The sequence below is a fragment of the Pipistrellus kuhlii genome, unplaced genomic scaffold (genome assembly GCF_014108245.1).
Source record: "Pipistrellus kuhlii isolate mPipKuh1 unplaced genomic scaffold, mPipKuh1.p scaffold_m20_p_2, whole genome shotgun sequence".
NCBI classification, from domain to species: domain Eukaryota; kingdom Metazoa; phylum Chordata; class Mammalia; order Chiroptera; family Vespertilionidae; genus Pipistrellus; species Pipistrellus kuhlii.
This window is the reverse complement of record NW_023425515.1, coordinates 30,493,222-30,507,182: the sequence shown is the minus strand read 5'-3', so window position 1 is coordinate 30,507,182 and position 13,961 is coordinate 30,493,222. Positions and strand designations below refer to the sequence as shown.

General features: G+C 36.2%; 1 protein-coding gene across 3 annotated transcripts in view; it reads right to left on the bottom strand.

Moving 5' to 3' along the window:
* NAALADL2 (N-acetylated alpha-linked acidic dipeptidase like 2) overlaps positions 1 to 13,961 on the bottom strand; it is a 1,040,385-nt gene that overhangs the window by 34,136 nt on the left and 992,288 nt on the right. For all 3 annotated transcript variants that reach the window (XM_036443754.2, XM_045583692.1, XM_036443753.2), the window contains one exon: positions 5,829 to 6,027. In XM_036443754.2, coding sequence (XP_036299647.1) covers positions 5,829 to 6,027 — 199 coding nt within the window. The remainder of the gene's footprint in view (positions 1 to 5,828; positions 6,028 to 13,961) is intronic.

Genomic DNA, 13,961 nt, shown 5'->3' with positions numbered 1-13,961 from the left:
TCATTTTTAGATCAACATTATAGGATTCAAAACTCTTAGAATTGTCCGATGCCAAATTATGAAGAAAATTATATTTTCTATTCCAACATGAATATATTTCAATGTTTAGTGACACTTTTGTTAAGGCAGTATCTTTTGGGACAAAATCAAAATTCCAAATGCAATATTTAGCTCTACACAGTGAACTTCTGTCAACAACTTTCTTAAGCAAATCACTTTTGACTTGTTCCTTGTATATTTGATGAGAATTACCATAACATCATTGGATTGAAGAGTGAGATTTTTACATGAATAACATCTCTAAAAGTTGTTTTAAAAAAAAATTAAGCTCATTTACCAAATGTTATTTGGTTCAATGTAATTAAAAATTTTATCTTTTCTCTGCACAGTTCATACTATAAATAGTCAATTTTCTTTTATTTTCCTAAACTGCACTTCATCCTGTCACATCCACCACTTTGAACATTTTATCTCCCATAACAAAGGAGCTGCCCTCGCCAGTTTGGCTCAGTGGATAGAGCATTGGCCTGCAAACTGAAGGATTCCGGGCTTGATTCTGTTCAAGGGCATATGCTTGGGTTGCGGGCTCAATCCCCTGTGGGAGACTTGCAGGAGGAAGCCATTCCATGATTGTCTCTCATTATGGATGTTTCTATTTCTCTCTCCCTCTTCCTTTCTCTTTGAAATCAATAAAAAAAATATATATAAAAAGAAGCTTATTAAGATTGAGAGTATAAAGTCCTATAATTTTGATTATTATTATTATTATTTATTTATTTTTTGCATCCAGAATACTTAGAAATGTGAATTTTTTATCAAGAAAAAAAAGTAGGATAATTTATGATATATTTCATAAATGAGGTAAAATTCATGGCAATCTTGGGATAAACCTCAGTCAAATAAATCAAAATAAAGGTATTTAAACTATTTGCAATGTTGGTATATATATGAATTAACAGAGCCAAGGAGAAGAATAGTATCCATCAATAACTATAGTAAAAATAATACCAAAATATCCTACATAATAATTCTATATAATAAAAGCCTAATATGCTAAGTATCTGTTTGTCCAGTCAGTTATTTAATCAATCAAAGTGTAATATGCTAATTATATGCTAAGGTTGCTTAACCACTTGCCATGAGGTGCACTGACCACCAGGGGCAGGTGCTCCAACCAGTAGATTAGCTTGCTGCTGGGGTCTGGCTAATTGGGACTAAGCCAGACAGGCCAGACATGCCCTGGAGTCTTCCTGTGGTCCCTCCCCTGCTGGACAACCTCCTGTGTCCCTCCATGGACCCGATCAGGCACACATGGGGTCCTTTGGCCTGGTCTGTGCCCTCTAGCAATTTGGGACCTCTCAGGTGATGTAGGACAGCAGGTTTCAGCCCAATCTCATAGGCCAGGCTGAGGGACCCCAATGGTGCATGGAATCATACACTGGGCCTCTAGTTGAACTATAAGCTTTCAATCCTTCAGTTTGCTATATAAGTTAAACATTTGTCATAATCAACATTTTCAAGCTTAAACACTGGAATACAAGGTATCCCATTATGATATTACTAACAGGCGGGGAAATCACATGCTTAATCATTGTTAATTCAAAGGAAGAAAAATATTTACTTTTCTATTCAAAGTGAATAATCAAGTAAATTGAGTCCAAAAATATTTTTGAAGGGGTATTATAACATTTACCAGACACATAAGTCATAATATGAGGGGTATTCTGTATCTACTCCTAGTGCCATACAAGGCAAATGGGGAAAGAGTATATTATGTAATATCATATAACATTAGGTATTAATGTATAGTTTTTTTTATTAATTTCTCAATTTCATAAGTTAAAGAAGGAAATGGAATTATCCTACATAATATATTCTAATAATATAATTTACCTATTTTGATATATATTTTTTTTAATTCTGGATTTAATAATCTGGTTAAATTTTTCTCTTTAGTGTTTACTATTATATATTTACCATACTACATTTTACTCAACTTGTTCATCCTGTTTTCCCATTCCTGCCCCTGGAATACAATCTCATGAGGGCACGTGTCTTTAAAACACCTGTGTCTTCAGTGGCTCTGATGCTTACAAGAGTACATGTAGTAGACAATATGCCTTAAACATATCTACTTTATTAAGTGAACATTTCCTAAAGAGTCATGACACAGAGTATTAGAAGAAATTATATAAAATAAGGATTCTAAATGTGAAGTTGGGTTTAAAATCATAAAAAAAAAATCACCAAATAGCAAAAGTAGAAAAGGTTTCTAATTAGGAAAGGATCTCATTACATTGTCTCATTTTATAGATATAAAACTTAAGGCATGAAGAGATTAAGCGATTTGTCAGATCACATAATTTTTGTACTAAAACCTCATGGAGTCCAAATATTCAAGTGCTTAGGGCCATTCAGCTTATGCTTTAATACCTGAAGTGATAGAATGAGTTCACCACTTTATAAAAGCATCATATGGAGTTTCTTAAGAACACTACTTGTTAGTAACTTCTTTCTCATATATAATTAAGAATTGTACTTCTGTGCTTGAATCCTTTAGTCCTGGTTATATCCTTTGGATAGACACAGTATATCTAGTCCAGGGTATTATTTTATAGAAAGATAGTTAGATGAATATAATGTTAATGCTAAATTTGAGGACTTTTATGTATGAGAATTTTGGGCCAAATAGTCTTCTTGCCTCAATCTTCCTCTAACATCTGTTTGTACCCTGTCTTTGTTTCCTGTTACATACATATATATAAATACCTACTCACATATAGATACACATAGAGAATATATACGTATGTGTATGTGCGTGCATTAGACAGGCATTATATATACATATATACATACATACATACACACACACACACACACACACACACACACACACACACATATATATATATATATATATATATATATATATATATATAGGTATATATACTAGAGGCCTAGTGCACAAAATTTGTGCACTCAAGGGGGTCCCTCAGCCTGGCCTGTGCCCTCTCACAGTCTGGGAGTCCCCTTGGGGGATATCTGATTGCCACAGAGGCAGGAGAGGTTCCCACCAACATTGCTGTGTTCAACAGCCATGGGTCCAACTGGACAGCTGTGAACCCAGCTTCTGGCTGAGTGGCACACCCCCTGTGGAAGTGCACTGACCACCATGGGGCAGCTCCTGCATTAAGTATATGACTCTGGGTGGTCAGTGTGCATTATAGTGACTGGTTGTTCTGCCATTGGGCTGAAACTGGTTCTCTGACATCTCCCGAGGAATCCCAGATTGTGAGAGGTTGCAGGCCAGGCCAAGGCACCCCACCAGTGCATGATCAGTGCTGGGATGGATGTGGCAGATTGGCCAGCCTGGGAGAGACCATAGGAATGCTCAAGGGTATGTCAGGTTCATCTCATTCAGTCCAAATTGGCCGGACCCCAGCAGCAAGTTAAGCTACCAGTCAGAGTATCTGCCTTGTGGTGTTCAGTGCACATCATAGACTGGTCATTGGGTCGACTGTCTGCCTCCTGGTGGTCAGTGTCATAGTGAGCGATTGAGTGACCTTAGCATATCATTAGCATATTAAGCTTTGATTGTTTCAATGGACAACTGGACACTTAACATATTAAGATTTTATTATATACCGTATTTTTCGGACCATAAGACGCACTTTTTCCCCCCCAGAAGTGGGGGGGAAAAGTCCCTGCGTCTTATGGTCCAAATATAGCCTACACATATACTTTAAAAAAAAGTCTTTTTACTTGCCTGGCTCTGTGTGGTCTCTGTGGGCTTGCCCGGCTCTAAAATGGTTCTAAATGCTGCTGTTTACTTTACAGGGTTGATTACATGTGTTTATGACTGTGATGTTGGGTTTTAATGCACATAAAATATTTTAGGACACTATTTGTTTCAGAATCTTTTTTTCTTCATTTCCCTTCTCTAAAAACTGGTGTGTCTTATGGTCCGGAGCATCTTATGGTCCGAAAAATACGGTAAGATATCCTATCTAATAAATAGGGAACATGATAATTGACTCTCATGCCATCACAAAGATGGTGGTGCTTAGCCAATAAGGAGTGTATATGCTAATTGACTGCCATTTCCTCAAAGAGGACAGCACCCACAGCCACCAAGTACCCTCAGCCCCACTGGGATGGCAGGCACGTAGAGTGGTTGACCCTGGGCAGCTAGGGGGCTGAGTGGCCTGGGGCAGGCCTAGCCTTGTCCTTGCTGTGTGCCTGCCTCTGGAGTCCCTCAGTCCTCTCAGCCTCCCAGCATCCCAGGGTAAGCTTGAGGTAAAGGCAAGCCCTGGATGGCAGTTGCCCAGCTGCCCAGGGCCGGCCTGAGGTGCAGGCAAGTCTCAGATGGTGGCTGCCCAGCTACCCAGAGCCACCTGAGGCTCAGGGAACCAGGGCCGGCTGAAGCTTGCACTGCCTTCAGTGGAAGCAGCAAAGGCGTGATAGATTACTGACTCCTCCGGATTGCTAGGTCACCTCCCAACCCTGAGGGCTCCCAGGTGGTGAGAGGAGGCAGGCCGGGCTGAGGTACCCCCCCACTCCTATCTAGTACATGAATTTTCATGTACCAGGCCTCTAGCCTCTAGCATATATATATATATATATATATATATATATATATATATATATGAAAATTATAACACAGAAACACACACACACACACACAGTCTCATAGAAAAATCACACTTAATATTTTAAAATACGTAATATTCTTTTAAACTACATTTCCTCTCTTAGTTTAATTTCTACTGTATCAGGAACTTAAAAACCAAAACAGTTTGTACTCACATCATCCTCTAAGAGCCTAAATTGAGTCGCTTTCCTTATAAAAGTTATTTTACTAAAATATTTGTTAAAATTGTTTAAATGTTTTCACAAATCACTCTATTGTGACCCCCCCAACCAAATATCTTTATTTCCCTAGTTATTTCTAAAGCCCACTCTCCCCTGAACATTAAACTTATTTTACTCCCTTTTAAAAATAGAGTTTCTATTCTATGCAGCTATAAATAAGAAGGAAGTCTTACCCTTTGCGACAGCAAGGATGGACCTGGAGAGTATTATGCTAAGTGAAATAAGTCAGTCAGAGAAAGACAAATATGACATTGTCTCACTTATATGTGAGATCTAATGAACAATATAAATTGACAAACAAAATAGAACCAGAGGCATGGATACATAGAACAAACTGACAAATGTCATATGGGAGGGTGTTTGGGGACTGAATAAAGGAAGATGAAGAGATTAGCTAAAGAACATATATGCATAGTCCATGGATACAGATAATAGTATTGGTAGGGACAAGGGAGAGGGGGCAGAAGCTGGATGGAAGTGAGCAACTAGGGTTGCGGGTGGGGCAGATGGGGACATCCGCAATAATGTCAATAACAAAAAAAAATTAAATGTAAAGACATAGTTTCTAGAATTAAACACACTACTCTAGATTTGATCATATGAGGGCAGAATAATATACGTTCATCTTCTGATTCTTTCATTAAAGTTTATTTCTCCTAATACAACCTATAATTCTACCTGTATTTTTTTCTATATCTATATCATGTTTAACTCATACTAATGTCAAAAAATGTCTTAATCATTTTCTATATAGTACTGCTAAACCAGATCTCCTTTCTTCTGTATTTATGCAGCTGAACTGTTCTTTGGGAGAGGAGAATGGTCCTCAAATTGGAGATAAAATAGATTTTATATTAAAAAATATTTTGTTCACAGAATATACATATTTTGAAAAAATTAAACATAGACATTTTATTGAGGGATATAAAATGTAAATTTTGAAACTCATATCCTACCTGTAAAAACCTGGTGGCACTTGCTGAGCCAGGAAGTTCTTCTCCATGTCTTGGAGAATGTCATTCAGCATTCGGACACGCACTGGGACTCTCTCCCTGGGGTCGTTAGCAGGACGCATCTCATCTGACTGAAAGAGTTCAGCACTTTCTCGCAGGCGTGAGGCTAGGGCTAGCAGTTGGTGAGTGTTGGGTTGATCACCTGGTAAAGAAAAATGAGCCAATCTCAGAAGAGACATTCTCATGGGAGCAAATGATAATTGTGATGTATTGTTTAAATGCATTGTACTCTACTAATCTTATTAAATTTACCACCACTACTACTACTAATCATAATTGCCACTAATAATAATAATAATAATACCACTAATAAATAGATACTGATAGGTAAGAGACTATGTTCCAGGTATTGGGTTGAGCATATTAGGTAATTATCTCATTAAATATTTACAAAATCTTGTATTATCATGTCTATCTCATAAAGGGTGATAATTAAAGTAAGCAAATTGCCATAGGTCATCAAGCAAATAAATGACAGGCTACAAGCAGAAGATGGATCTTTCTGACACAATATTCAGATTAGTCCACATATTTCCAAGTTTAATAAACACTATGTAGAAGTGATATCCTAGGAAAAAGCAAACTAGGTTTTCAATTAAGATTAAAATATGTCTGTTGTAGAATTACCAACCACTGATACAATGATCTTTTTGTCTCTCACCTTTATTGGGTGGGAATCATTTTACATGTTAGTTTCTCTAGTTCAGCATAGTGCTGACACTAAACAGTTATTTACTACATAAACAAAATCAATTTAATATATATTTTTTAAAAATACAATAAGGAAAAAAAACATGTAGAGATAAAAAAGTGATTTTAATAAGATATATAAAAAGATAACACTCTTTGTAACTCTTTAGTCACTGAAATTAAAAACATCAATAAAATCAAATGTTCACAGGTTTGGCATTTTGATGTTTTTTTTTTAATTATTTTGACATTTTTATAGTATATTTCACATTCATTAATTATCTTGCTCGATTTCACAACAAAACTTGATGTTGTGAGAAGACATACTTTTGCTCATTTAGAAAATCTACCCCTCTAGGTAACAATAATATCACATGTTATTGTTTCCTTATTTTATATTTTTCCATCACTATTTATGCCCCCCTCCACCTCCATCCATCACACTCCCCGCAATCACTACATTGTTGTTCATATCCATGAGTTGTTTTTCATTTTTATTTCTTTTGCTTAATTCCCTCAACGCCCCCCCCCCCCAAAAAAAAACCTACTAATGTTATTTGATAAAGATCTGATTTATCTTGAATTATTATGGTTTGCCAAAGTTAATATATGGAGAACTTACAGAGAACATCTTGGCACAAGAGATGAACAAAATGGATGGGGAACATTTAGTTTATGCTGGAATTGAAAGACTGAGCTAAAGTAAAAACAAGTTCGACATCCTTGAGAGTCTTCCATTTAAGAAAGAAAAATCTGTTCTGATGTAACATACGCTACAAAATTGAAGACATTACTACTGAATCAAGTGAGACAAATTGTACCATTCTACCTTATTTCACTTTAAATGAATTGATCTTTCATGGTGGTGTTGACATAGAGATTTGATGGCTTTAGGAACTAGCTAGATCCAGAAAGATTTCTGATAGTGGAAACCTGCCATCCATGGCACATGCCTGTGCAATACCTCAAGGGAATGAGGCTACAAATGGAAAAGTAGCTTCACTTTCAATGCTCTTGAATCATCTTGCTATATAACTGATGTTCTGAAGATTCCTAATGGTCATTACTGTGCTAATTAGAGCTTATTTGTCCCTTTAAATAAGACTGAGAAGGTTGCCAAGACCGGTTTGGCTCAATGGATAGAGCGTTGGCTTGGGGACTGAAGGGTCCCGGGTTCGATTCCGGTCAAGGGCATGTACCTTGGTTGCGGGCATATCCCCAGTAGGGGGTGTGCAAGAGGCAGCTGATCGATGACTCTCTCTCATCGATGTTTCTAACTCTCTATCTCTCTCCCTTCCTCTCTGTAGAAAATCAATAAAATATATTAAAAAAAAAAAAGACTGAGAAGGTAATGTCACCTTTTTAAGTAGGTTTTTCTTACTCCAATGTTTGCTCTTTTATGATCCTTAGGTTCCATACTAAAATGTCAGTTCTGTGAGGAAAAAAAGATTTTGGTCCTTTTTGTTCACTACCATTTGGCAGCACCTAAAACTGTACCTGCGTTTTGTTGAATGGCTGAACATGTGAATTGTGGACTTTGATCACTATATTTGTAATATTTTCTTATTGGTTTGTCTTGTCTCTCTCCTTTCCCTGGCTGAACAGAACCCCACAAGATCCAGACATATGTTTTATCTTTCATCATATTCCAAATTTTAGCATAATACCTTACCCATGATTGTCACTTAATAAAAATTTTGTTGGGTGAATGTTGAATTATAAGAAAATGTCTTATTTGAAATATATTATTGCATTAAATAATGCCTAAAAAGTTACCCAGGAAGATGTTTACAACATACTAAAATAATCTTATTTTCTTTACTTTCTTGCTGAAATGAGTAACAGTTGCAAAGAAAAAAAAAATAAAAATAGAAGAGGCTATCTAAGGGTAATGATAAGTTAAACTGAATTGAATTAAAATCAGGGGTTTGGGGTATATTTTTGTAATCTTTTTTAAAAAATATGTTCTTATATGATTTCAGAGAGAGAGGATAGGGGCAGGAGAGAGAGAAACATGGATTGCTGCCTCCTGCATGTATCCTACTGGGGGTCAAATTTACAACCCCATCATATGCTCTGAATAGGAATCACACCAGTGATATTTTGGTGCATGGGTAAACACTCAACTAACTTAGCCACACTTGCTAGGGCAACAGTTCAAGTTTGATAAGTACACCAAGAACATGAAGTGGTAGCTAGAGATTTCTCTCAAAGAAAATTAATGTGTATATCCAAAAGTAATTATGTATATGGACTGAAAAACCAAGGACTTGATAGAAAAAAGAGAAGAGCCTGATCTACTTAATTATCATCAATGCAGTCCTGAGCAGATTACTTAATATTAGTGTCCTTTAATTTCCTTGTGGAAAATGGAAAGCATGTTTATTTCACTCTCTAAGCATAAAGATCACTATGTTAAGGAAAGTTATTGTTAACAGAGTACATGAACTAAACACAAATTACTAACAACTCATTTTCTAAAGGCATGCGAAAAAATACTGTAACAGCTTTACTATTGCTTTTATTCTCAGAAATATTATTGCTCATTACTTTCTTTAATCCATGACCTTTTCCAAGCAAACTTTGTGCCCCTCCCTACAAAATTTAATCAGCATTCTCTATGAATCTAGCACAATTTTTCTTCCAATGAGCTATCATATTAAATCTCTGAAGAATAATGTAAGAAATAATACAAAGGGTAAAGGAATTAAACATCTAACTTCTAAAAATGATCCTTCTATATCTATGCTCCCAGTAAAAAGCCAACCATTAATAAGTTTTTATAGTATGGCAGAACAAACTGATTTGTAAAATATATTTAAAAATAAACATTAAAATACAAAATAATCAAGATCCTCTTGATGTTATTGAAGAGACAACTAAAATGTATTTCTAGATCTAACTGGTTTGGCTTGGTGGATAGAGCATCAACCTGCAGACTGAAAGGTCCCAGGTTTGATTCAGGTCAAGGGAATGTACCTTGGTTATGGGCATATCCTCAGTAGGGGGTTGCAGGAGATAGCTGATGGATGTTTCTCTCTCTTGATGTTTCTAACTCTCTATCTCTCTCCCTTCCTCTTTGTAAAAAAATCAATAAAATATATAAAAATAAATAAAAATAAAATGTATTTCTAGGTTTCAAAGAAAAAGTTTGTTCCCTAGCTGGTTTGGCTCAGTGGATAGAGCTTTAGCCTATAGACTGGAGGATCCCAAGTTCCATTCTGGTCAAGGGCACATGCCTAGGCTGTGTGCTCAATCCCCAGTAGGGGGCGTGCAGGAAGCAGAGAATCAATGGTTCTCTCTTATTGATGTTTCTATCTTTCCCTCTCTGTTCCTCTCTGAAATCAATATATACATTGATTTTTGTGTTTTTTTTCCTCTTTCATCTTCAAGGAAAATAACAAATGTATTTTCAGTAAGTACTTACTGAGTCCTATTTTGTGTGCTATTCTGGAAGTATTGGGAGAGAGACAAAGACATAGGATTAAACCTGGAACCATAATAGGTTTCTAATCTAGTTATAAATAATCCACAAATTGAGAATAAATAGTGTCCTATGAAATTAATGTTCATGAGGATGACTGAAGAGTTCATTGTACATATAAATATGCTTCGCAGATCCCAGGGGAGAAATAAAACTTGAGAGAGAAAACATAAAATTGGCCAGAAATTAAGGGCATCTCAAATGGAACTCTAGAAAGTTTTGGGACTTGATGTTAAAATGGTTGGGGCAAGTGTTCCATCTGTAAACAATACAATTAGTATTTCCTAAGTTCTCCACTTTTTAGAGTTTTAATCTACCTCTACCTTAAACCCTTTTATCTTTCTAGCTTTTTCTGGATAGGGCAGGACTGGACATTATAAGCAGTATCAATATTAATTGAATAGCAAGGAGGGGGAAAGGGAAGACAGAAGGGAGACAGAGAGGGATGGATGGAAGGGAGAATGACTAGTCAACAGATGTTGAGATGCATAGTAATATCTAAGCAAGCCATTTCAGGAGAGGCTTTAAAATATACCGGAGGAAATATTCTTACTGCTCAGGGACTCTCCTGCCTTCTGGCCAACCAGCAACAGATAGCATCCTTTCCTGAAGGCAGCTAAAGTGGCAGCATACTGCAGTGGAAAGGGCAGGGGCTTTGGAGTCTCACAGATCTATACTCAAGCCCTAAACACCTATCACTTAAATGTATACGCTTGAGTTACACACACACACACACACAACATGACACCATCCCATGTGAGGCCCCGTTTCTTGTAATCTTTAAAGTCAGTTTTAATGATACCCAGCAAAACTCAAAATGTTAGAGTAAGATTAAATGTCACAGGGATGTGAGTCACTTAGCACAATGCCTGGGTCTTTATGGAGACTTCTAAAATGCCAAGGGCTTAATTTTCCTTGAAAATTAAGGTCCTTGATACAGTATCCTAAAAACACATTCCAACAGATCAGAAGCTCAAAGGTACTTTAGACAAGTCCTATCCACAAGGCTTCCAAGAGTGCTGGGTAAGACTAGTAACTACAATGCTAACCTGTACCCAGTAGATCTACTCATGTTCTAATCTGCCAGAACCTGGGACCTCCACAAACTATCTCTTTTCCTTGGGTGCTTCATGAACTGACCAGTTTCTGCTTAGTTTAAACTTTGTGTGATAATTCCATGCTACAACCTAAATTTTCGGTAACTGTCCTATTTTAAAGAATGATTTTAGTACCTTCAGAGTTTCAGGTTCCAAAAAGTTTTAAATTTTAGTTTATTTCCAGTTTTCTATCTTTAGTTTATATTTTCTGGCTGTATTGTTAAAGACTCAGTCAATTTCATTTTAAATTAAGACTGAAATATAATGGTGATAGTCTAAAACTACATTTTTCTATCAAACAATATAGCCTTTTTACTTTAATAATATTCCACAGAACCTATTCTTCTATAGATAAGCTTATCACAATTTTAAAGGTGCTAACAATTGCAGGATCACAGCTTCGTCTTCACAGATTTATAGTGACAACAAAAAGTATAATTTGTGTTCCCCGGAACACACTGGTTAAAAGCAGAATAGAAGATTATCCAGGGAGAAAATATATGTTACTTAATGTCATCTTTAAAATATCGTGTGATATCACTACAGAGAAGAAAAGAAATTGCCAACATGATTTCAGGCAGGGAAAATATTTTCTATTGGTCATGCTCCTTTCTTTAGTATGAATCACAATGTGTCACCTCAGCTGGTTATTTTTTAAAAAAATAAATAATCAACAAAGACCCAGGTAGAGAAAGAAATGTGGAAACTAATGCTCTATTGACAATCTAATAATGCAATATTGATTGTAAATTCACGATAAAAGGATATTATTTAATGATAAAATATACTAAAGGACAGAGGATAATTATATCTAAATTGAATACAACAGGAAAATATTTTTGCAAGGATGTTAAAGTGGCATATTTAGAAGAATCAGGTTTGCCACTTTTTTTTTTAAATGGGCAACTATATTCTAAAGATTATCCTGTATTTTAAAGGTTATCCAATTAACCAGGTAACCAAGGCAGATGAAAATCTAGCAAGACTTTTAACATATTATGTGGAATGGTTTCATCTGAGTGCTGCAGAAATCAAACTGGGGCCCACAGATGCTCCCACTGAGTTATATTTGCAACTACATAATCTGGTTATTGGCTGCTTTGAAAAAGTGAGCAAAAGCTTTCTTGAATACATTGAATTCATGCCTGGTTCATATGTTATTACCCACCTGGTGAGGCAAAGAGTTGGAGTTGTGATTTTAATAACACAGGTGAGTTATTATGCTTTGGATAAATCAAAACATGAAAAAAATAAAATAAAATGTTTAGATAAAAATGAATTAACAGGAGGACAAGGGTACTCTAAGTCTATTACAGACAAAGATTAGGAGTATCTTTAAAAACATGCAAAAACTTTAAAAGTCTTGCCAGTGAGGCAACACTCAGAATAATGGACTGTAGTACTATCCTGTCATGTACACAAGGTTTTATCCTAAAAATGACATATAGGAGGGAAAATCACAATATAATAGACCATTCCTCTTATGTGAAAGTAGGACAAATGTTGCATTTCAATTAATGTAGTGACACATATGACATGTAAGTGCTGAAAAGACAACTTTAAAAGAATTTGGGTGAAGTCCTCAGAATAAGGAAGGAAATAATGATCACAAAGGGAAGCAGTATGAATAGCAACAAAGTGTGAAGAGAGGGAATAAATGAAACCAAAGAAAACATAATTATGGGACTGGTTTGGCTCAGTGGATAGAGCGTCGGCCTGTGGACTGAAAGGTCTTGGGTTCGATTCCGGTCAAGGGCAGGTACCTTGGTTGCGGGCACATTCCCTGTGGAGGGTGTGCAAGAGGCAGCTGGTCGATGTTTCTCTCTCATCGACGTTTCTAACTCTCTGTCCCTCTCAATTCCTCTCTGTGTAAAATCAATAAAATATGTTTAAAAAAAAAGAATAATTATGAGGAATACAAAAGGGACAACGTGCTCAAGATAATAGTTAAGGGACATTACGCAATACACATATGAGTTAAAAAAATGGGGAAAAGACAAATTACTTTGGGGAGACAAACAGTGAGGACATGGGACAATTAGATTTTGTTACAGTCCCAGTTGTCTCAGAAATTTTTTGAAACCAGGGATGGAATATCAATAAATAACATACAATCTCATTTTTTATCCTCATCCAAGGACATGCTTGTTGATTTTAGAGAGAGGGGGAGGGAGAGAAAGAAACATTGAGAACCCTCAACCCACAACTTAGGTATGTGCCTTAACTGTGAATTGAACCTGAAAACTTTCGGTGTATGGAATGCTGCTGCAACCAACTAAGTCCATCAACCAGTTCAAAATACAGTCTTTAATATGGTTATATATAATCAGAATCCTTACAGAAATATACTGAGGATCGCTATTAAACATATTTTTAAGGAAACTGTACCCAATGGGGGTCAATCTCATCAATTTTCTCTGAGCAAGCACAGTAAGATCCTCTCAGAGACTTCATTTGGGTTGAAGTTCTTGTCACACAAAAAGGTCAGCTCATGTCAAACCATTAGAAGTCTAGCAAGTTCAGAACTGTTTGGATTTTAGGTGGCTTGCATTGGATTTCTCATGTTGGAGGTAGGGCCAGGTATCTGCTATGCCCATCGTTAACTATCTATAGGCCAGTTTAGAGTTAGACTTGGTGGTAAATAACACCATGACTGAAAATAGGTGGGCTGAGGTCTAGAATCCTGGAATTTATACAACACATATTTAATTTTACCAACCAGTAAATTCATTTTATATTTCTCAGAAAGAAATGAAAAGGATATTAGGTGAGTCTTAATCACTTGTGATTACAGGAAAGACACAA